Source organism: Loxodonta africana, chromosome 12, assembly GCF_030014295.1.
Source record: "Loxodonta africana isolate mLoxAfr1 chromosome 12, mLoxAfr1.hap2, whole genome shotgun sequence".
Lineage (NCBI taxonomy): Eukaryota > Metazoa > Chordata > Mammalia > Proboscidea > Elephantidae > Loxodonta > Loxodonta africana.
In genome coordinates, this window is record NC_087353.1 from 44,494,691 (window position 1) to 44,519,198 (window position 24,508).

At 44.6% G+C, this 24,508-nt stretch overlaps 1 protein-coding gene across 1 annotated transcript in view; it reads right to left on the reverse strand.

Moving 5' to 3' along the window:
- ALK (ALK receptor tyrosine kinase) overlaps positions 1 to 24,508 on the reverse strand; it is a 1,052,109-nt gene that overhangs the window by 154,141 nt on the left and 873,460 nt on the right. Inside the window, exons 6-8 of the mRNA XM_064295177.1 lie at positions 20,069 to 20,200; positions 9,295 to 9,426; positions 6,772 to 6,872 (exon numbers count right to left, since the gene is read on the reverse strand). Of these exons, the coding sequence (XP_064151247.1) occupies positions 6,772 to 6,872; positions 9,295 to 9,426; positions 20,069 to 20,200 (365 nt within the window). The remainder of the gene's footprint in view (positions 1 to 6,771; positions 6,873 to 9,294; positions 9,427 to 20,068; positions 20,201 to 24,508) is intronic.

Sequence of the window (24,508 nt, forward strand, 5' to 3'; positions counted from 1 at the left end):
TTCCTGTTTGCGACTGGGCTAGGCAGACGTCTTTAAATATCCATGCCCCATGTGCGACTGCGCAGAGCCAGAGAAGGCAGTGCCTGCGGCCAGCCAGCGGGGAGAGGGGGCCATGCTGCAGGGGTTCAAGGAGGCAGCGGAGCTGGGGCATGGCTGGAGGCCCTGACACCCAGGCTGGCACAAAGGCGCCCTGGCAAGGTCTCCGTTGTTGGTGGGCATCTGGCCTGGCTCCATGTGGACTGAGGGCTGTCTTCCCAGGACCCCTGTCTCCCCAGCCTCCACCCCATCATTTCAACCCATTCTCTGACTCCTCTTCCTAAAAGGCAAGTTATATCTCACTATTGGAGTCACAAGTGGAGCCCCTGGGTGGTGGAAATGGTTAACATGCTCAACTGTAAACCGAAAGTTTGGCAATTCCAGTCTACCCATTAGCCTGGGCTAATGAGAGAACCTGTATCCTACCTGAAATCCCTGAGTGCTCAGCTACTAACTGAGGTTTGAGTCCATCCAGAGGTGCCTTGGAAGAAAGCCCTGGCAATCTCTTTCTGAAAACTGAGGCATTGAAAACCCTGTGGAGCACATTTCTACTCTGACACATAGGGGGCTGCCATGAGTTAGAATCGACTTGCCAGCAGCTGGTTAGGAGTCACAGATAACTGAGGAAAGCTCTAAATTGGCTACTTCCAAAGAGGATTTAAGGTGGCTCACAGTTGGCAAGTGTACCTTATGGGCAATAACTATCAAGTTTCAGCAGGCATCCAAATCACAAAAGGTGGGCTTTGGAGATGCAGATTCCCGGGTCCTACCGAGTAATGCCATTCAGGAGGTCTGGGGTGGGCCCAGAATCTGCATGTGTAACATCCTCCGGGTGGCTGCAGCTGGAGAAACAAACCTATTAGTGGCTCTTTTCAAGATTTTCAAGAAAATCCATCTCAGGAGACACCAGCGCCCCTTTGGGAATCCACTGATGATTGTGAATTTTCTTGAGGGAGCCTTTTGGGATGCTCTGCAATTATTTCAGCTCCCTGGTGGTCCCACGGACCAAGACTAGTGTGGGCTTAGACAAGACCACTGTGGTGTCACCTGGGAGCTCAGCCTAGCCAGCCACCCATCCCTGTGGGCCTGACCCTCATCAGAGATGTCACCCATGGCCCATCTTCCTGCACACATGCCCTGTAGCCAATGGAGGCCCCTTTGGGCTGGTGGGGTTTGAAGGCACTGATTTAACTGAGTCTCCATAGGGCAATGCAATGTCCTGTTTCCCTGCCAGCAAGCCTGGGAGAAGGAAATTAACTTCCTGCCTTCTGCGGTTATGTTCAAATAAAATAAATGGTGGGGCTTACCATCCTTCAAATGTATATTTCTATTTTGGTTATTTTTCTGATGAAAACATTTTGCCCAGCACTGGGAATTCAAAAACCCATCAGCGATAGGTGAAACAACCGTGAGCTGAGGGTGCAGTGGACTCGCTCCCTTCCCTTCATTACGCCTGCTGGGCCCAGTTCTGGAAAAGGGCAGGAAACTGTAGAAACAGCCCCGAGCAAAACTGACTGGAGGAAAAATAAAACATGCCAGTAAAACAAAACACCTGTTTAAACTATTGATCGACTCAAAGGTTATTAGAAATGATGAAGTATTGGGAAAATCTCATTTTTACCGTGACATTTCTTTTTCTGAAATTAGGCTCATATTAAATCCAGTGAAAAGTAAATTTAAGGATCAAATGTATTTAAGGATCCTCCTGCCTCTCAGGTGAGCCAGCCATCTCTTCTCGTTTTGATTTCCTTCTAAGAAGCCATGTTTTCTGGAGACCTACACAGAGGCATCTGAGAAATATGAAAGATGACTGTGCAATCCCACCATCTGTATCAGATAGTGTGGTTCCTCACATACAATTTAATTTAATGTATCTGTTTATTTGTACCCTGGCTACTTCCAAAGAGGATTTAAGGTGGCTCACAGAGATACATGAAATCGAGTAAGATGACGTAGACTGGAAGAGGCCAAGAAAGACGGGCAATTGTGGAAGTTATAAAATCAAGCCTAGAGTGACGCTGGTACAAACTGCATGTCATGAAGTTGTATTTGCTCTCAGACTTCATTTCACCATTCCTCAGATTGAACAAAAATTCATTGATATATCTTTCCTATTCTTACTTAAGTCTGCAAATTTGTATTTCACAAAATCCCTGGAGGGTGTCAATTTGCCTGCAGGGGAAGCCTACTGTCCGCATCTCTGCTTGTCCAAGGCCACCTAGCAGTCAAAGGAGGGGAGGAGAATCGGATGTTTCACAATATCCACAACTTGAAGGGAAACCAGTTGCTGAGAGGTGGCAGAGCTATCCCTGAAACTAAGCCAGAAAGGAATTTCTCTCATGAGTTTCCAGAAAGAGAGGGCTGGCCAAATCTAGAACGTGATGGCTTTCTACCTTGTGCGAGGTGTCGATGCAGCGCTGCAGGAGAGTGCAAAGCAGCACAAGACAGGGCCCTGCTCTCCAAGGGCGTGGAGTCCGATTTCTGGCTAAGCTCCTCCTCTTCTCCTGTTCTCCTTTCCCATATTGATATGAATATTCATCAGATCTTACTGGGTGCCTGGCACTGTCAATCTGCTAGAAGGCCCTGTGTCTGGGTATTTACATTTTTTAAAGAACAACAAATAGCTAACTACTGTCCTGCTAGCTTCATGTTAGACGCACATTGTTGTTGTTGTTGCTAGTTCCCGTCAAGTGAGCTCCATCTCATGGTGACCTTATGTGTATATAACAGAACTGAATGTTGCCCAGTCCTATGCGTCTTCAAGATCTTTGATATGTTTGAGCCCATTGTTGAGTTTATTCTGTTAATCTATCTCATCGAGGGTTTTCCTCATTTTCACTGACCCACTCCTTCAACAAGCATGATGTCCTTTTCAGTTGTTGTTGTTAGGTGCTGCCGAGTTGGTTCCTACTCATAGTGACCCTATGTAGTACAGAATGAAACACTGCCCAGTCCTGTGCCATCCTCATGACCCTTGCTATGCTTGAGCCCATCGTTGCTGCAACTGTATCAATCCATCATGTTAGGGGTCGTCCTTTCTTTTGCTGATCCTCTACCAAGCATGATATCCTTCTCCAGGGACTGGTCCCTCCTGATAACATGTCCAAAGTACGTGAGACAAAATCTCACCATCCTAGCTTTTAAGGAGCTTTCTGGCTATACTTTCTCCAAGACAGAGTTGTTCATTCTTCTGGCAGTTCATGGTATGTTCAATATTTTTTGCCAACACTATAACTCAAAGGCATCAATTCTTCTTTGGTCTTATTTATTGCCCAGCTTTTGCATGCATAGGAGGCCGTTGAAAATACCATGGCTTGGGTCAGGCACACCTTAGTACTTAAAGTGACATCTTTGCTTTTTAACACTGTAAAGAGGTCTTTTGCAACAGCTTTTCCCTATGCAATACGTCATTTGATTTCTTGACTGGTGCTTCCATGGCTGTTGATTGTAGATATAAGTAAAGTGAAATCCTTGACAACTTCAATCCATACTGAAAGCTGATGTCTTTGATCAGTAAGTGCTTTAAGTCCTCTTAACTTTCAGCAAGCAGGGTTGTGTCATCTCCACATCACAGTTTTTTAATGAAACTTCCTATAATCCTGATGCTGTGTTTTTCTTCATCTAGTCCAGTTTCTCTGATTATGTGCTCAGCATACAGATTGAATAAGTATGGTGAAAGGTTATAACCCTGATGCACACTTTCCTGATTTTAAAGCAGGCAGCATCCCCTTGTTCTGTTCTAACGACTGCCTCTTGGTCTATGTACAGGTTCCACATAGGCACAATTAAGTGTAGTGGAATTTCTATTCTTTGCAATGTTATCCATAACTTGTGATTCACACCGTCAAATGCCTTTGCATAGTCAATAAAACACAGGTAAACATCTTTCTGGTACTCTCTGCTTTCAGCCAAGATCCATCCGACATCAGCAATGATATGCTTCGTTCCACATCCTCTTTTGAGTCAGACTTGAATTTCTGGCAGTTCACTGTTGATGTACTGCTGCAACTGCGTTTGATTTATCTTCAGCAAAATTTTACTTGGTTGTGATATTGATGGTATTGTTTGATAATTTTCACATTCTGTTGGATCTCCTTTCTTTGGAACGGGCACAAATATAGATCTCTTCCATTTGGTTGGCCAGGTAGCTGTCTGCCAGATTTCTTGTCATAGACAAGTGACCACTTACTGCATTGCATCCATTTGTTGATCTCAGTTGGTATTCCATCTATTCCTGGAGCTATGTTTCTTTGACAGTGCCTTCAGTGCACCTTGGACTTCTTCCTTCAGTACCTTCAGCTCCTGATCATATGCTACCTCTTGAAATTGTTGGACATCAGCCAATTCTTTTTGGTATAATGACTCTGTGTATTCCTTCCATCTTCTTTTGACGCTTTCTATGTTGTTTAATGTTTTCACCACGGAATCCTTCATTATTACAACTTGAGGCTTGAATTTTCTCTTCAGTTCTGTCAGGCTGAGAAATGCCAAGCATGTACTTCCCTTTTGGTTTTCTAACCCCAGGTCTTTGCATGTGTCATTATCATACTTTGTCTTCTTGAGCTGCCCTTTGAAGTCTTCTCTTCGGTTCTTTTACTCCATCATTTCTTCCATTTACTTCAGCCGCTCTATGTTCAAGAGCAAGTTCCATAGTCTCTTCTGACGTCTATTTTCTTTCTTTCCTCTCTTTTTAATGGCCTCTTGCTGTTTTCATGTATGATGTCTTTGATGTTATTCCACAACTCACCTGATTTTTGGTCATTAGTGTTCAGTGTGTCAAATCTATTCTTGAGATGGTCTGTAAATTCAGGTGGGATATACTCAAGGTTGTATTTTGGCTCTCGTGGACTTGTTTTAATTTTTTTGAACTTCATCTTGAACTTGCATCCTATCAATTGATGATCTGTTGTGAAGTTCACTGCTGGCTTTGTTCTGACTGATGATATTGAGTTTTTCCATTTTCTCTTTCCATAGATGTAGTTGATTTGATTCCTATGTATTCCATCTAGCAAGATCCATGTGTATAGGCACTGTTTATGTTGAGAAAAGGTATTTGTAATGAATAAGTCATTGGTCTTACAAAATTCTATCACGTGATCTCTGGTGTCATTTCTTTCACCAAGGCTGTATTTTCTAACTACATGTCCTTCTTCTTTGTTTCCAACTTTTGCATTCCAATCACCAGTAATTATCAATGCATCTTGATTGCATGTTTGATCAATTTTAGACTGCAGAAGTTGGTAAAAATCTTCAGTTTCTTCGTCTTTGGCCTCAGTGGTTGGTGCATAAATTTGAGTAATAGTTGTATTTACTGGTCTTCCTTGTAGGCATATAGATGTTATCCTATCACTGACAGCGTTGTACTTCAAGATAGACCTTGAAATGTTCTTTTTAACGATGAATTTTGTCATTCAATTTGCCATTCCTGGTATAGTATGCCATATGACTGTCTGATTCAAAAATGGCCAATACCAGTCTATTTCCGCTTACTAATGCCTAGGATATCGACCTTTACACATTCAATTTCATTTTTGACAACTTCCAATTTTCCTAGAGTCATACTTCATACATTCCACATTCTGATTATTAATGGATGTTTGCAGCTGTTCTCATTTTGTTTCATGCCACATCAGCAAATAAAAGTCCCGAAAGCTTCACTCCACCCACGTCATTAAGGTTGACTCTACTTTGAAGAGTCAGCTCTTCCTTTCTTCTCTTTTGAGGGCCTTCCAACCTGAGGGACTCATCTTCTGGTACTATGTCAGACAATATTTTACCACTATCTATAAGGTTTTCACTGGTCAATTTTTTTGAGAAGTAGACTGCCAGGTCCTTTTTCCTGGTCTGTTTTAGTCTGGAAGCTCCACGGAAACCTATCATGGGTGACCCTACTGGTATTTGAAATACTGGTGGCATTGCTTCCAGCATCACAGCAACACTCAAGCCACCACAGTATGGCAGAATGTGATTAGTTTTTCCTTTATATATATTAATCTAGCTAATCCTCAAACCTTTGTGGTAGGTTCTATAATGTTTCCACTCTCCAGGTGAAGAAATTGAGGTCCTTAAAGGTTAATTACCTGCCCAAACAACCTGCACAGCTAATCAGCGGTGGAACCTGGCTTAGACTTGAGCAGCCTGCCTCAGAGTCCATGAGCTCAGTTACTATGCCATGCTGAGGTCTAAGCACGTTTCTTGGCTCCCAGAGTATATTACCTTATACTAAGGATCATGGCGCCAGTCCCTCAGTCTGCCCATGAAAGAGACAATAGTTACAGGAACCATTTAGGTAAGTGGCTTTAGACATGCCTCACTGAATGCCACTGAAGTCTTAGTGAAATTTATGTAAATCAAAATTTTGATGCTCTACCATATTGGAAATGTATTATGAGAGCTTGATACTTTTAAAAACGAATTCGGTCTTTTGTAAATCGTTGTTACAGCCCCCGTCACATCTTGGCAAAGGTTTTCTTGGTTTGCTGGTCAAGGTCCTCCTGTAAACAGCTGTGTGCAGCTGAGGGTGGGTGTTTGAGCTTCTTCAGATGGGATTTTGCCATGTTGATGGATGTCCTCTCACTAGAAGATGGCCAAAAGGGCTCTCTTGTCCTTTCCCCAGGAAAACTACCAGCCCAACTGCTCAGGGTACTTTCTTCATTTTTGAGGGGTTTATATGGAAGTGACCAAGGAGAGGGGTAGGAGGAGAAATTAGAGAACTAGAGGAACATGGAGACTTGCCTCACATGGAGAGTTCTTCATGGGTGCGGGGAATGTAGCGCTGGTCACTGTAGCACTTTCGGACATGGGGACATCAGTGGTGCTGAGCAACAGGGATTGGCCTGGGAGAGAGAGAGAAAAAAAGCCAAGAATGCACCATCATCAGGAACCGAAGGGTTCAAGGGTGCTGGGAGAGGAATGCAGGGTTAATGGACTCTGCTCATTGTCATGGAGCCTAGGAACTATTTTGAGGACACATGTTTCTGCTTTCTAAATTGGATTAGAGAGCTTATTTTCACCATCAATGAACTCTGACACATGCAAAGCCTTCATTTCAAACTGTTTGCAATGTCCCAGCCTCTGCACCCTGATCTCCCAAGGTCACCAGCCCGTAGCCTGGAAACAGCCTGAAGCATGCCCCCTGCCCACCCCTTCCCATTTCCAGTAATGCCAGCACCCTGTCCTCCAATGATTCCTATGACGTTTACTCTTCCCTCCCCTCTAATGAGCCCAGGTCAACCTGTGCCCCATGTCCTGCCCAAGGAGGCTCATTTCCTGTGTTATCTCACCACTGATATGCTTGCAAACCTGGGAGGCCATGAGCCCCCACCCCCATGTGGTGATGGGAAGAAGCATTTGTAAACCTCCAGGAACTGTGGAGCAACTTGTAGCTGGTAAAGGCTGTGGAGATGGGTGCCAGAGTGAGCTCACAACATTTTAGGGGCCCCACAGAAACCCAGGCATTACTTTAGCCATTCATTTCTACCTTTCTCCATCTCTTGGTAAAAGGTTATTGAGTTACTACCAAGTAACAAATTCAGGTGGATCCAGAGAAGAGTATCCAAGATGGATTAGAGATCTCAGAAAGCATATCACCTCTCCTTGAGGAAGATTCAAGGAGCAGGGGTCTGTGGCTGGGGAGAAAAGGGACTTCGTATAGCTGGGTGGGTCACAATTGTTGTCTTCAAACTACTGGAGGGTTGCCTTGTGGGAGAGGAATAGTTTTGTTCTCTGGGCCTCCAGGATACAAATCCATGAGCAATGGGTAGAAGTTATGGAGAAATAGAGCTTGCCTCAAGGTAAGGAAAACCATTCTATGATCCTGATCTATTAAACAATGGAATGGGCTACTTTAAGAGGCAGTAAGAGCCCTGTCACTAGAGGTATTCAACAAGGGCAGGATATTTATTTGCTATGGTAGTCGTAGGGAAAATTTTCATACTGAAAGCAGAGACATTAAGATCAGGTCTAGCTTGAGCTCGGTTGCTCTTCCTTGTACAGACTGGGTGCCAATGACGATAGTGTGGTGACAGAGGAGGGTGGAGAAGCAGAGCTCCTGGACCCTCCTCATCTGGGGGAGGGATCCCTGCAGAACTCTTCTGGGCCATAATCACTCAGCATTCTTTCTAACAGGGCCATTGTGAGGGTGTGCTGGCCAAAAGCCAACCCACTCAGATGCAGCCAGCTCTGAAGACCAGAGCAGAGTTCTGCACAGTGGTCCTTAGTGGCTGATCAGATGTTGTCATTGCTCACACTTTATTATTATTATAGTTATTATTTCTTTTATTTTTAATTTTTATTGTGGTTTAAGTGAAAGTTTACAAATCAAGTCAGTCTCTCACACAGAAACTTATATACACCTTAGTTATTATTTCTTTAAACAGTCCGTAGGATGTGTGATCTTTGCATGGAAAGAGAGTTTTTTGATATGAGGGTCTTTAGCTCCACAAAGAGTAGGCAAAGGCAGGGGAGGGAGGAAGGAGACAGCCCCCAGTCCTGTCCTGCAGAGAGGTGGCCCCATGGCTGGATGGCTTGGCCTCTGCAGCAGCCCAACTTGGGGAGCTGTGCTGGCCTCATAGACCCTCACTGATCCCACACCCTGCCCAGGCTGGTGTCTCTGAGTCTGGTGTGGTGGGTGGCCATGTCTTGGGTGTGTAGGCACTCTTTGCTCTTGGGACAGCCAAGCATGGGCCGTCGGGAGGATAGGTTCTGGAAGGGTGGGGATGGCTGAGGTGACTGTGCCCAGGGAATGGACCAGATGTGGGGCCCAGGGCATACCCTGGGGCAAAAGCACAGGCTTCCCTGTGCCTCAGTCTCCCCAGATATAAAGTGGCCTGTGGTTTTCCTTACCCCTAGGCCTCCACATGCTTTAGTCTCCCAGTTATAAAATGATCTATGGTATTTCATACCTCTCAGTGAATTACATACCCACTGCCGAAAACCCAACATAATTGTACTCGACATAGCATGTGTTTAATGAATGGATTATTCTTATTGCCACTATCCTTATCTTCCAACTAATCCTTCATCAAGTAGTTTTAAGTAACCAGAGGTGTCTTCTACTTGGGTCCAGATTTAATCCAAAGCCCCAGGAGGTCTGAAGAGGGAATTGTGTATGAACACCCAGGGCAAACTTTGGGCAGGCCCCTGAGCTTATCCTGCAGGGTGGGGTGAGGTTCAGCTGCCTGGATTGGTGCCCTAAGTCTCTCATCTGCCCAGGTGGACACCTGGGTAGGCATCAGGGGAAGGGAAGAGGGGCAGTACCTTGGTATCCCTGGACGCGGGCATCCTTTAGGGTTCTGACCTGCCACCGGGGTGTGTGGGTCAAGAGTGTGCCTTGGGTCCAGCCACAGAAGCCATCCTCGAAGTCACAGTAAAAACCAGCAGGGAGGTTACCTGCAGGGAGAGCACAGGGTCCAGTCACTGCCAGGACTGCCCAAGGCAAAATGTGCCAATGCCAAGTAATGACCAAATTATCATTGGTGACAATTCCCAGCCCGAACCCTTGATGTACAATAATACCGACCATAATGAAAAGAAGCCCCTGTCCCTAACTTGTGCATGGGTTCTGATCTTCAGAAAATAAAATAATATTGATGATAATAACTCCAGAGCATAAGTATTGTTAGCCCAGTTTTACATATGACAAAGCAGAGGCTCAGAAATGTTAAGCAACCCGACCAAGGTCACATGGCTATCAGGTCACCTAGCTGGGACTTGAGCTAGATCTTCTGATTCTCTGTGCTCTTCATACTGATCCACCATGAGCACGAACCCCAGGACAGGCCAACATGTAACTCATCAGAGCACATTTCTGAAGGTTTTCACAATGACAAGAATGTGGTGATGGTGGTGGTGGTGATGGCCAGGAGTTGGTTTGGGTCTCTTATTACTACCCCTGACTACAGAGACATATACTACTCAAAGCTTCCCACTTGCATCCCTTCCTCTCCCAACCCTCTTGCACTTAAATGGAGTCACGTGAATAGTTCTAGTCAATGAAATGTGAGTGGCAGTAACATGTGTCTCTTCTGGCTGAGGCCATGAAAAGCCTGTGATTAATTCTTTAGTCCCTCTCGTCTCCTGCTGTAGCAGCTAAGGAGATTGCTTATTCCTGAGGGTATTGCTATATAAGGCAGAGCCTCTGACAGCCTGGGTCCCTGAGTGATCCTGAGATTTTGGGATTTCTTATTACTGCAGTATAACCTAGCCCATCCTGACCAAAACAATTCCATTCCCTGGGTCCTCTTTATTCCCTTTGTTGGATCAATGTAAAGCACCTTGAAAAACTTTTATCTACATCAGTCTGACCTTAGGTCCCATTTAAGAAGCCACAGTCGGCTTTATAGACCATCTATCTCCTAACTGCCTAGAGAAGGAGGAAGAAAGGAGAAGAGAGTTGTGAGTGTTCACTTTCTCCAGCTCCAGGGAAGGCTCTCAGCCCCAAGGAGCCAGTGGGCCCTTCTAGGCTATTCTGATAGCAGCAGGGCAGTGTCTGCATGTTGGAGGAGAGGAGCTCTCTGGCTGAGACCCACCATTCTCCACATCCTTCCTCTGTCTCAGGCCTCTTGGCAGCAGCAGGCTGACAAAGAGGGCCCTCATGCTTCCTGGCTGTGACAGCACCTTAGTGAATTATTACTCATTTCTCGCTGATTCTCTGCATCTCACACAGAGGCAAAATTATAAATTAAAACAGGCTGTCACTGACTTTGAGCATCTCTTCCCATTTATACCCCGCTGAAGAAATCATTCCGCCCGCAAGGCCTGCATGTTCCTCTGATTAAAAATCCAAAAGCTAAGGAGATCTTTCTGTTTTATTTTTTATTCCCCCCTCCAGGGATCCCACATCCACTTCCTTTTGCTGAAACTAACTGGTGGCAGGAAGCCACCTTCTGTGATGCGTCCTTCTCAAGTAGTGCTTTAGGCCACAATGAGAGACTCTAGACTATTCCTGGTGGAAGGAGGGGGCAGGCTTGGGCTAGGGCCTGAACGGCGCATCATTCCCTCCTTCTAGGACGTGGAAGCAAAGAATGTAGACTGACTTGTGACTGTTGGTACCCCAACAGCACTGGAATCTGGACACATGGGCTCTAGTCCTAGCCTCACAACTTCCTGGCTGTGTGACCTTAGGCAAGTCATTTCACTCTTCACAGCCTCAGGCTCCTCATCTCTAAAATGGGACATTAGCACCTATTTCAGAGGACTGTTCTGAGCATAAAATAGAGAGTATAGAAATGCCTTGTAAACAGTGAGTTGTACAAATAAAAAATGGTGGCAGTAGTATTAATTAGCACTCACCACTGGGTCAGGGGAGCTCATTGGGGCTGGGATGACACAGCCAATGCTGCCCTATGGGGCAGAGACAGACCCCTCAGCTGCCTCTTTGGAAATGACTCCTGGGGGCTGCTTATGTGGTAGCTCTGCACATGTCTCCCACTGGGACAGGGAGGAGGAAAGTCATTGGCATTCTCCACCTCTTGGAAGCCCCCCCTTGTCCTCACTTGGCACAAGACCCAGGGTGTGCTGGGATTAGAAACCTCATTTCTTTCTGGCTGGCTGAATAAAGGGAGAAAAGCCTGGCAAAGAGCTAGCCGGTCAACCAACAATTTATGTGACAATTAAAGCCTTGGAGGGAGGGAGGGAGGGAGTGCTGAGAGGATTTCTATGGCTGTAAGCACATCAGGGCAGTTTGCTCAGCAAGAAGCCACCCCTAAGGAAGCTGTGGGGTGGTGGTGGGGTCAGACTGAAGCCTCTGTGGATTAGGTCAGGTTTGGGAAATCGCTGGTAAGGCCAATTGCTGAGCCAAGGTTGGCTCACAGGCTTGGGTCTAATGGTATCATACTCATTCTTTGATTATGCCTTTCTCCTCTCATTCACCCTAGGCACCTACTCAGTGCTTGAAACATTGTAGGGCCTCCCTTGGTGCTTATTTGCTGAATGAAATTGAAGTGGGTTCAATCCTTTAACGCTTTGCCACTCAAAATGTGGCCCAAGGACCAACAGCACTAGACTGTCGAGTCAATTCCGACTCATGTTGACCCCGTGTGTATCAGAGTAGAACTTTGCTCCATAGGGTTTGCAATGGCTGATTTTTCAGAAGTATCACCAGGCCTTTCTTCTGAGATGTTCTGGGTGGACTTGAATCACCAACCTTTTCATTAGCGCTGAGTTCATGAAGCTTTTGGGCCACCAGGGACTCCCATGTAAAATTGATTAGAAGTGCAGAATCTCGGGTCCTGCTCTGGATGTGAATCTACTATTAACAAGCTCCCCAGGTGATTCCTATGCACCTTAATGTGTGAGAAGCTCTGCTCTACCCAACCCAATTCTTGGGCTCCCGCCAGCTTTTTCATTGGTCTGATGGCCAAATCGGGCCGCTTGTAGGCCAATCAATTGTGCAACATTTGGCAATTATGACACTTGATTCCCTTCTAAGAGAGACAAATTAGTGGAGTCACAGAGATGTGACCTCAGCAGCAGCAGGAGGAGCTGCCAAGTATAAACTCTAGGCTAAATGACACCACTCCTTTTCCTTCCTGTGTGACAACTCTGTTAACATTTTTGACAAATATGGGTTGTACATTTCCTTGAAAATAGTCATGGGGAAAATTCTAGAAGAAATACATGAAAATATTATAGTTATCTCTAAATGTCTGATAGGTATTATAGTGATATTTTCTCCCATATACTTTTCTAGGTTTTCCAAATATTTTACAAGCATGTTTTATTTTACATAAAATAAAAATAAAACTCTTCTGTAGGGTGGGGTACCCCTGGCAGCAGGGGTACCCCACCCTACAGAAGAGATTATTTAGTCCAAGGAGGGGTGAGATTTGCCTGCAATACCAGTGAGTCAGGGGCTCATCCAGGGAAGGAAGTGGGGAGACCTGGCCCCTTTCTGGGAAGCCACATGTCACTAGGGCCCCTGCTCAGGACACATCAAGAATCTAGAAGACAAACTTGGATAGGTTATAGCATCCTGGGATAGGTTTGGCAGTGTTTAATTGGAAATGCAGGGGTGGCTGCATTGGAGAGGGAAAGGAAGACGGTGTGTGGAGTGTGGGTTTGAAGGAGGAGAAATGGACAGATGGGCGTTATGATTAGATGGAGGAAGACAAGGGCAATATCACCTCCATCTGGGTCCCTCCACTCATCCTGGACAGCTCCTAAATTGTTAAGGACTAAAAAAATGCCCAGAAACATTGCTCAGGATTGAGTTTGGTGATCTGAATGCAGCCCTAGAGCATGTGGGAAATCCTCTCTGGGGGAGCTGTGGGGAGTTGAAGCAAGTCCTCTGGTAGAAAGAATTGATGGAATGCAACCTACTCTTTCAATCCAAATTCCAGTGGTGTCAGGGCTTGGTATACTACCCCGGCCCAAGATTAGTGGCCTTCATGAGGTTTCCTTAGAGGACCAGGCCATCCCTAATAGAGCTGCAGGATGACAACCTGTTCAGAGAAAACATTCTAACATTTTCCAGGCCACCTGGGAAGGGCCAAGTGTATTTAAGAGCATTGTCTTGCATGCGTCACAGACAATAGCCCACCAGCAGGTGCCATGTTCCAACTCATATTACAGATGAGGAAACTGAGCCCCAGAGGGTGGAGGCAAATGAGCTGAAGCTCCCCAGAAAGGGAAGCTTCCCTGGCTTTTTTCTGGCCCCTTCTTCCTGGGCGAATGCATAGGTAGGGTTTGTGTTTAATACAACCAAACATTAAAAAAAAAAAAAAAAACAAAACATTAGAAACTCATAAAACAAATGAGTTTGGCTTACAGTGGGTCAGTGTGGGCTTTGAAGTCAAACTGAATCTGGACCTCTGCTCAGACACTGGCTAACAGTTTGATCATGGAAAATCACTTAAACTCCCTGAGTTTCGAGTTCTTCATTTTTAAAAATGGGTGTGATAACATCACATAGGATTGTTGGGAGGGTGGAATAAGTTAATACATGAAAAGTGTTAAGAGCAGCTCTTGGCACATAGTAAATATTCAATAAATGTTAGCCAGTATTGTTGTTGTTATCACCATGGGATTGGTTTCCAGAATTGGAATCTGGGAAAACAGCAAAAATGCAGAGAGAATGGAGTACGTGAACAAGAAAAAGGATATTTGCTCAGAATGCTGCCAAGATCAGAGTGGCAAAAAGATCTGAATAATCCACTTTCAACAGATTTTTTCAGCAAAGAACTCAGTGAGGTGCTTTCCAGAGTGGAGCTGTCGTTTGACAGCTGGTCAGAGCAGCTTTTGAAGTGTGGCTAAAAAGGCCTTTCGACCCCAGATGCCTGCCCTCAGTACTGGAACTTGAGTTTGGAGCTAGCCTTAGAATCCGGTTAATGGCAAGCTCAGGAGAGGTAGGAAAAGGTCCCGAGACCACAGTAATGGGGGCATCCCACAGGCTCAGTGCTCTAATCACTGCTCTGTTCTCAACAATCTGTGTGACCCCAAACAAATCAATTACCTTCTCTGTGCCTTCATTTTCCCAATTGTAAACCAGGGCATGGTCTGCCTGACCTGTGTCCCAGCTGGGAAGTGGGTATCAAAAAACTATAAAAAGGCAAATGTGAAATCTCACAGCTCAGAGGCTCTGCTGGAAATACTGCTGAGACAAATAACTAGAAAAACACAGAGTCCCCTGCCCCCAGGGCAGCATGGGCGAGTCTGGCTTTACTTTGGGCCCTGTGTGCTGTGAGCACTTTGTGAGAAAGGCCAGGAGCAGAGCAGTGCAGGACAAGGAATGCATTTCCCTGCAGCTGCCTACTGAGTTTTATCTAAAAACACACCACAATTCCATTATTGGAAAGTGCCACTTGAAAGTTTCAAATAAAAACAAAGTTTTCAAAATTGACAAATGGACTTCTCTACTACTTTATTTAAGAGACTAAACAAAACCCTTTTTTTCCAAGTAGTCCAGGTGCCACCATGCATCTGTCAGTTTATCGTACTCTGGTGGCTTTTGTGTTGCTGTGATGCTAGAATCTATGCCACTGGTATTTCAAATACCAGCAGAGCCACCCATGGTGGATAGGTTTCAGTGGAGCTTCCAGACTAAGACAGACTAGGAAGAAGGGCCTGGCCACCTACTTAAGAAAAAATTGGCCAATGAAAACCTTATGAATAGCCACGGAACGTTGATACAGAGACGGAAGATGAGCCCTTCAGGTTGGACTATTATTCAATTTAGATACCAACTAATACTGCCAAAGATGAGGAAATTGAAGATCACTACTGACTTATGCAGTCTGAAATTGATCAAACATGCAATCAAGATGCATTGATAATTACTGGTGATTGGAATGCCAAACTTGGAAACAAGAAGGATCTGTAGTTGAAGAATATGGTGTCATGGATTGGATTGTGTCCCCCCAAAATGTCTGTCAACTTGGCTAGGTCATGATACCCAGTATTGTATGATTGTCTACCATTTCGTCATCTGATGTGATTTCCCTATGTGTTGTAAATCCTATCACTATGATGTAATGAGATGGATTAGTGGCATCATTATATTGATGAGATCTACAAGATTAGATAGGGTCTTAAGCCAATCTCTTTTGAGATATAAAAGAAAGATGTGAGCGTAGAGACATGGGGACATCATACCATCAAGACAGTAGTGCCTGGAGCAGAGGACGTCCTTTGGACCCAGGGTCCCTGTGTGGAGAAGCTCCTAGTCCAGCTGAAGATTGATGAGAAGACTGACAGAGAGAGAGAAACCCTTCCCCTGGAGCTGATGCCCTGAATTTGGTCTTTAGCCTACTTTACTGTGAAGAAATAAATCTATCTCTGTTAAAGCCATCCACTTGTGGTATTTCTGTTATAGCAGCACTAGATAACTAAGACATATGGCCTTGGTGATTGAAATGACACAGGAGCTCACATGATAGAATTTTGCTAAACCAATGGCTTATTCATTGCAAATACTTTTTTCAAAAATATACCCAGTGACTATACACGTGGACCTCACCAGATGGAAAACACAGGAATCAAATTGACTACCTTTGTTGAAAAGCTCAATGTCATCAGTCAGAACAAGGCCAGGGGCTACTGAAGAACAGACCACCAATTGCTCATATGCAAGTTTAAGTGAAAGCTGAAGAAAATTAAAACAAGTTCATGAGAACCAACATATATTCCACCTGAATTTAGAAACCATCTCAAGAATAGGTTTGACGCATTGAACACTAATGACCGAAGAGCTATGGGATGACATCAAACATGTTTTTTAAGGGTCATTAAAAAGACAGGGAAGAGAGAAAAGACCTAAATGGATGTCAGGAGAGACTCTGAAACTTGCTCTTGAACACAGAGTAGCTAAAGTGAACAGAAAAAATGATGAAGTAGAAGAATTGAACAGAATATTTCAAAGGGGGCTCCAGAAGACAAAGTAAAGTGTTATAATAACATGTGCAAAGACCTGTAGTTAGAAAACCAAAAAGGGAAAAATATGCTTGGCATTTCTCAAGCTGAAAGAACTGAAGAAAAAATTCAAGCTTCAATCTGCAATTTTGAAGGATTCCGTGGGGAAAATATTGAATGATTCAGGAAGCATCAAAAGAAAATGGAAGAAATACAGAGTCACTATACCAAAAATAATTGGGCAACATTCAACCATTTCAAGAGGTAGCACAGGATCAAGAACTGACGGTACTGAAGGAAGAAGTCCAAGCTGCATTGAAGGCATTGGTGAAAAATCAGGCTCCAGGAATTGATGGAATACCAAAAGAGATGTTTCAACAAATGGATGAAGCACTGGAGGTACTAACTTATCTATACCAAGAAATTAGAAGGCACTTACCTGGTTGAGATCCGTATTTGTGCCCATTCCAAAGAAAGGTGATCTAACAGAATGTGAAATTTATCAAACAATATCATTAATATCACACCCAAGTAAAACTTTGCCAAAGATCATTCAAAAGCAGCTGTAGCAGTACATTAACAGGGAGCTGTCAGAAATTTAAGCCTGATTCAGAAGCGGACATAGAACCAGGGATATCATTGTTGATATCAGATGTACCTTGGCTGAAAGCAGAGAATACCATAAAGATGCTTATCTGTGTTTTATTGACTACACAAAGGCATTCAACTGTGTGGATCATAACAGATTTTGGATAACATTTCGAAGAAGGGGTATTTTAGAACACTTAAGTGTACCCATGAAGAACCTGTACATAGACCAAGAGGCAGTTGTTCGAACAAAACAAGGGGATACTGCATGGTTTAAAGTCAGGAAGGGTGTGCATCAGGGCTGTATACTTTCACCACACTTATTCAATCTCTATGCTGAGCAAATAATCTGAGAAGCTGGACTATATGAAGAATGGGGCATCAGGATTGGAGGAGGACTTATTAACAACCCATGCTATGAAGATGACATGAACTTGCTTGCTGAAAGTGAAGAGGACTTGAAGTACTTACTGATGGAGATCAAATACGATCGCCTTCACTAAGGATTACACCTCCACATAAAGAAAACAAAATCCTCACAATGGGATCAATAAGTAACATCATGATAAACAGAGATAAGATTCAAGTTGTCAAGGATTTCATTTTGATTGGATCCACAATCGACACCCATGGTAGCAGCAGTCAAGAAATCAAGCGACATATTGTGTTGAGCAAATCTGGTGCAAAAGACCTCTTTAATGTGTTGAAAAGCAAAGATGTCACTTTTAAGACTAAGGTGGGCCTGACCCAAGCCATGGTGTTTCCTATTGCCTCATATGCATGTGAAAGCTGGACATTGAATAAGCGAGACTGAAGAAGAACTGATGCCTTTGAATCACGATTTTGGTGAAGAATATTGAATACACCATGGACCGCCGGAAGAATGAACAAGTCTGTCTTGGAGGAAGTACAGCCAGAGTGTTTCTTGGAAGGGAGGATGATGAGACTGCATCTCACATACTTTGGACAAGTTATCAGGCAGGACAAGTCCCTGGAGAAGGACATCATGTTTGGCAAAGTAGAGTGTTAGTGAAAAAGAGGAAGACCCTCAAAGAGTTGGACTGACACAATGGCTGTAACAATGGCTCAAACATGGCAAGGATTGTAAGGATGGCGCAGGACTGGGTAGTGTTTCATCCTGTCGTAAGAGCTGGAAATGACTTCATGGCATCTAATGGCAACAACGGTCTAGATGACCTGGGGGACACTGTTAACTTTTTAAAGGTATTTTGCAAAATTCCATGTCTTAGAGGCTGTGTATCTGACAGGGTGGCATTTTCTCTGCACCTGGACCCCACAGCTCCCTGGCATGCCTCTGCTGCATCCTTTCCCAACTAAGCCTCTGTTGTCTCACTCTCTGCCTCCTGTGCTGGATTTTCAGCCCCCTGAGAGCAGAGGCCGTGTTTTCTTCTCTGCTCCAGTATCTAGCACATTTTCTAGCTTACGTTATAGGAGTTCTGTAAGTGTTGGTGGTTTCCCCGGCAATAAAATTAAAGAAATTTGGAGCAATTGCTCCTAGGGAGGCAGCTTGTCCAAGTGGCATGAGCACTTGGTCTGGAAATCTAACTCTGCCCCTAACTACTGACATGGGCACAAATAATTTTCTTTCTTTTGTGGAGTCCAGCTTTCCCAATTCATGCATTTATTTCAATCAGCAAAGAGTAGGGAGCACTTATACTGTGCCAGGAATCATGAGAGCTATTGGAACGAGAAAGATTACAGGGCACGGTCTGCACACAAGAGGAAGAGAGACATGGAAACAATCTCCATGAATGTTAAGGATGCGCCCCTAATATGATAGCTAAAATTAAAAAGACAATAACAAGTGTTGGCGAGAATGTGGAGAAATTAGAACCCTCACATATTGTTGATGGGAATATAAAATGATACAGCCACTTTGGAAAACAGTTTGACAATTCCTCAAAAAGTTAAACATAGAGTTAGCCTGTGACTGAAATTCCAGTCCTAGGCATTTACCCAAGAGAAATGAACACATGTGTCCACACAAAAATTTGTACTAGAATGTTCATAACAACATTATTCACAAAAGCCAAAAAGTGGGAACAACTCAAATGGCTATCATTGATGAATGCATAAACAAAATGTGGCATATCCGTACAATGAAATATCATTCAGGAAATGCTGATACATGGTACAAAGTGGATGAACCTTGAATATACCATGAAAGAATAAGTAAAAGAAACCAGTCACAAAAGACCACATATTATATGAATCCATTTATACAAAATGTCCAGAAAGAGACAAAAACTAGATTAGTGGTTGCCTAGGGTTTTTTTAGGGTTAGGAGAAAGGGTTAAGGGGTGTCAACCAAAGGGCACAGCGTTTCTTTTTGAAGTAATGAAAATGTTCTAAAATTGATAGTGGTGATGGTTGTACAACTCTGTGAACATACTAAAAACCATTAACTTGTACACTTTAAATGGGTGAATTATATTGCATGCAAATGATATCTCCATCAAATTCTTAAAAAAACTAATAGATGTTATGACACATGGATACACTGCATGGGGGGAGGGTCTAGAGGAGGAAGAATCAACTGTACTTGTGGGTAATAGTCAGATGAGCCTTCCAAGAACTGACTCTTACGGCAATTCTTGAAGGAGTAGATATGACTTGAGAAGGGAAAGGGCATTCCAGGTAAGGGAGACCCATGAGCAAATCCATGGAGGCATGAGAGAGCTGAGAAGTGGTTTGATGGGGCTGGAGCTGGGGGAAGAAAGAGCTGCAAGTAGCTGGTGAAAGATGAGTCTGAAAAAGTGGGTGAAGTCTGGGCATAGAGGGCTTCTCATGTCACATTACAGAGCTCGGGTTTATGCTGCAGGTTTCCTCTGAACATGAGGGAGCTGAGAGCATTACCTACGAGGTCCGGTTTTCTTCTTAACTTACATGGGCCATGAGGATTGTGCTGTTCTTAGACCATACATCTTTGCTTGCCTCTTAAAGACTGTGTGGCTTTTGCAAGTTGAGAGAGACAAGTGGCTCTGGAAATCAGGAAGGTTGTCCAAGTTCCCATGTTCTGGGGTGGAGGAGGAGATGGTGTGGGCTGGGCAGGAGAGGGCAGCCCCCATGTACTCACTGCACAGCTGGCCTTCATCCTCTCCCTGGGCACAGTCCTGGTGGAAGTCGCAGGCCTGCCCGAGCTGAAGGACTGTCCCATTCCAGCAAGTGAAGGAACTCTGCAAGGCCATCTTGGAGGCTGGGGATGTTCCTGGAGAGTACACAGAGACACACACCCTGGTCAATTTGAGTGGCTCTGGGCACAGATGGCCTGATTGGGGGATCCCCTGAGAAGGCTGCTTCACTCCTCCCTGCCTTTCATACCCCGATACCTGGCAAGATAGAGACTGTCCCATCTCAATTTGGCTACACCTCTGGGCCAACACCAGGAGGCTGAGTAGAAGCCAAAGCCCTTAACACTCTCCCCGCCGTCCCCACGTCTTCTGGGGGTTTCACTTTCTAGTGATGATGAATAGCAGAGTGGCCTGAGGTTTGGTCCACATTCGCTGAACATCGTAGGGTTGGTTCTCAAGCTCGTGACTTTAGTGGGTCAGGTAAACAGCCTACAGATAGAGTCCCATCTGCACACAGACAGTTCTGCCCTCAAGGTGGAATTCAGAAGTGTCAAGAGGCATGCCTGGTCCAGTGTTTCTTCCCCATGTCTTTGACCTCAGATTCTACAATTGAAGTGACTTATTGAAAGGACTCTGGAAACATGCAGTACTTTCTGTTGTGGAATGCCAAGAGCACCATTGTAAAACCCCGAGCCCTGGGTCCTCGACCTGGCTCCTCCATGGCTGGCTATGTGACCCCTTCTCCTGTCTGGCCACAAGTCTCCCCTTCTTTAAAAGGAGGGATTTGACTATATCTCTAAGGTTTGTTCCGTATTATCCAGAGGGGGCAGTGTGACATACTTCATAATGAACGTATTAGCAGTTGTTAGTTCTCTGCATCAAGAATAATGTGTTATGATAGCTAATTAACCCCTAACCACTTGTTGTGCCTGCAGTCCCCGGAGAGCCAGGAACCAGGAGGAGAGGGCTGCCCTGACCTGCCCTACTACACAGAGACCACCCAGCAAGGTCCTAGCTGTTGCTTCTGACTCTGCCTCCTGCCACCCAACTCTTGGGTGGTGTGGGCTGGAGGGGCATCTGGGTCCTATGGAGATTTGCAAGGAGGGCCCACTTGGGCCACCTCCTCAAGCCTGGTTGCCATGCACTTGACTGTCTTTTCCAGCTCCATCACCATGTAGCTGGTGACTCAACCATCTCCGTGTCCCCTGTCCCACCCTCCTCAATGCTCAGCTCTTGTATGAATCAGGAGCTCCACTTGGCCAAGTCCCCCAGCCCTTAGGAGCTTTATGTCAGGGTAAGGGAAACTGAAATCAGGCTCCCCAGGGTGAGGTATGGAAAACATGTTTTAAGAAGGCCCCCAGCTGGTTGTGATATGCAATTTGCCAGACTGGAGGATCTTTAATGTCTGAAATTCCCCTGTTTTCTGCTTCACTGATCTGTTCTCAATAGCATGGAAACTAACATCAGCTGACGCCTGCTTACTTCTAGAATCCTCTGTCTACCTGAAGACATCTGAATCTGTGGGAAGTTGGGCCAGTCTTAACAATGCCCATTTCCTAAGTAGGAACTGAGGTCAGAGGAGCTAAGTGACTTGACTAAGTTCACAGCTTGTACGTAGGATTTGGACCCAGCCTGCCATACTGCAAAGCTGCTCTCTCCATGTCGTGGTGGGGGACCCTGGAGGTGGTCTTTTGCCCTCTTTTCTGGGATAGTACAGATGAGGTTCAGCTTGGCCAGATGATGGCAGATGGACACACGACATTGTCAGACCTACCTCCAGCCTGGCTGAGTGTTCTCTGTGAGTCACGAGCATGGGAAACACAGGCCCAGCTGCAAGAGCTGAGACCTTCCAGGGAATCAGGCCCGAGCTCTTAAACTGTCTCTTGCAGGTCCTCACTGATCTGGGACAGAATTGACTTTCCTGCCTCTCCTCCCTCTGCCTTTCCCCACAAACCCTGTGTTCCAGACTCCCGGAGTAAAACCGCCACAGTCCCATGACAGTGCACACCCCATTCTCTACAGATGGAGATTCTGCTCTCTGTCTGGGTCCAGCTCACAGATCCCACCTGTGACAGCATCACCCCTCCTCTCTGTGCTGAGTGCTCAGACCTCTCTTTGGCATTGATTGGAGGCACCCAGCTCCGGAGAACGCAGGTATGTTCCCATCTGCTCTATTAGGCTGTAAGTTCCCCCAGCCCCAGCCAGCACCACCCCCCAGAAGTGTACTTAAACAGCCTTTGGATCAAGGCACCATCTAAACCTGACTCCAAGTGGGAGCTGCAGACAAAATCAGATGAGCCTTTGTCACCTAAGCCCACTGTAGCTTTAGACCACCTTCTCAGTTTTTTAACTTATTTTTGTGACTAGATCTTTGTAGTTCACTTTCACCCTTTTATTTCTCACAGAGAGGGGAAAACGCCACCCCTACCTGTCCCTGTGTCTCAAAACAATCAAAAACTATGTTTGTTCCAAGCCTCTTATAGGCTGTAAGTGCAGGGAAATGCACAATGAAATTTTTCTCCTCAAATTCCATATATTCTCATAGCAAACACACAGAATCAAAACACAAAAGAAGTGACCAGGAGAGATACAATGTTCATTTATAAAACGTTGAGTTCATTTTATAGCTTTAATTTTGTACTTCAGTTCTCTACCAGTCTGTAATGTCCTCTTGTAAGCTGGGAGATAAAATGCTTCTCCCAACAGACTATTCCTGGTCCACAGGAAGCTGTGGCCTTCCCCAGACAGAGTGGGAGGAGATACACACCCCTTCAAGAGCTGGCTGTGGAGGTTTGCTGGGGTGGCTGTGGACTTTGTCCCAGGAATTCAGAGCATGGCCAGGACCCCTTTAATATGCATATGGAGTGCCTGCTACATGCCAGGCACAGCCCAGGAACTTTATCTGCCAGCGCACTAAACCCTATAACAACCAGGACAGGCGGGATGCTATTATTTCCACTTAATAGAGAGAAGTGGGGGCGGGGAAGGTGAGGGGCTGTGACACGCAGGTAACCTCCAGCTGGGAGCTGCTGGCTAGGGCCAGAACTGGAGTGTCTACCCCAGCTTGTGGGCCCTACCTGCCAGTGACCCTGCCTGTCCTCTCAGCCCCTCCTTCAGAGCAAAGGTATTTTGGATAATAAGAAAAATTCTCCTTCATACTTGCTGGGTGATTTCTTGTTTCTAGAGCATTTTTTCTTAGGCCTTAGTATATATGATTGTTAAATGCAGTTAGGATCATATTACATTCACTCCCAGCCCTACCAAAGAAAACATAAGCAAAATACAAAACGTGTAAAGTCCTCCCCAATCTACGGAATGTCTAGATGTTGTAGTGTTTTGTTCACACCTTAAGTTCAGGCCTCTTGCCCCATTGTGGTTCTTCATGAACGTGCGTGTGTTCACTCACCAATTACTTGTCATTCCCTTAATATGTCTTCCACCTTCTTTTATTTTTTTTCATTCTAAGAACACATGTCTGTTTTTTGGAATTTGAAACCAGAATAAAAGTAAATAAAAATAGCGCTCAGTGATGGTTACATACTGTGATTGATGTAATTGGTGTCATTGAATCATATATATGAAAAATGTTGAATTAGCAAGTATTATGTTATATATATTTACAATAATTAAAAAAAGTCCGAATCACACCATCTCAAGGCCACCATTTTTAGTATCTCGGTATATATTTCTTTCTAGTGTTTTCCCCCTATGCTTTAAAAAGGAGCCCTGGTTGCCCAGGGGTTAAACATGCAGCTGCTAACTAAAAAGTCGGCTGTTCAAACCCAGGGCAGAAAGATGTGGCAGTCTGCTTCTGTAAAGATTACACTCTCGGACACCCTATGGGGATGTTCTACTCTGTCCTACAGGGTCCCTATAAGTTGGAATCGACGGTAAAGGGTTTATGCTTTGAAAGTGTGTTTAGTTGTGACATATGTACGTAAAACTGTGCGTTCTCCCTTAAAATAATTAAGGTTATCTCAGAAGCTTTTCCAAGGGCTTTAAAAATTCCCCACAAGAATACTTCTTAACGGCTACAATGCTGTATGATATGCACCAGCATTTATTTAAGCATTATTCAGTGATTAGATTTTTTTTTTTTATAAAAATACTTTGAAGAATGTCTTTGAGCATAAACCTTAGCCTGCTAAATTTCAGATTATTTTCATAGGATAGATTCCTAGAAGGGGAATTACTGAATCAAAGAGTATAAACATTTTAAAGCTCTTGTTACATATTGCCACATTGCTTTCTAGAAGTTAATTCAATTTACACTTTCACCAACTGTGTTCATACATGTGTGCTCCAATTATACCATCCTGGCCCATCGTGAGTAGGCCACATATATACAGTCATGCACCTCGTAATGTCTGTTCAGGCACTATCCAACAGCATATACGTCTGTGGTCCCATAAGATTATACTCTTACCTTATTCTCTACAGAGCAG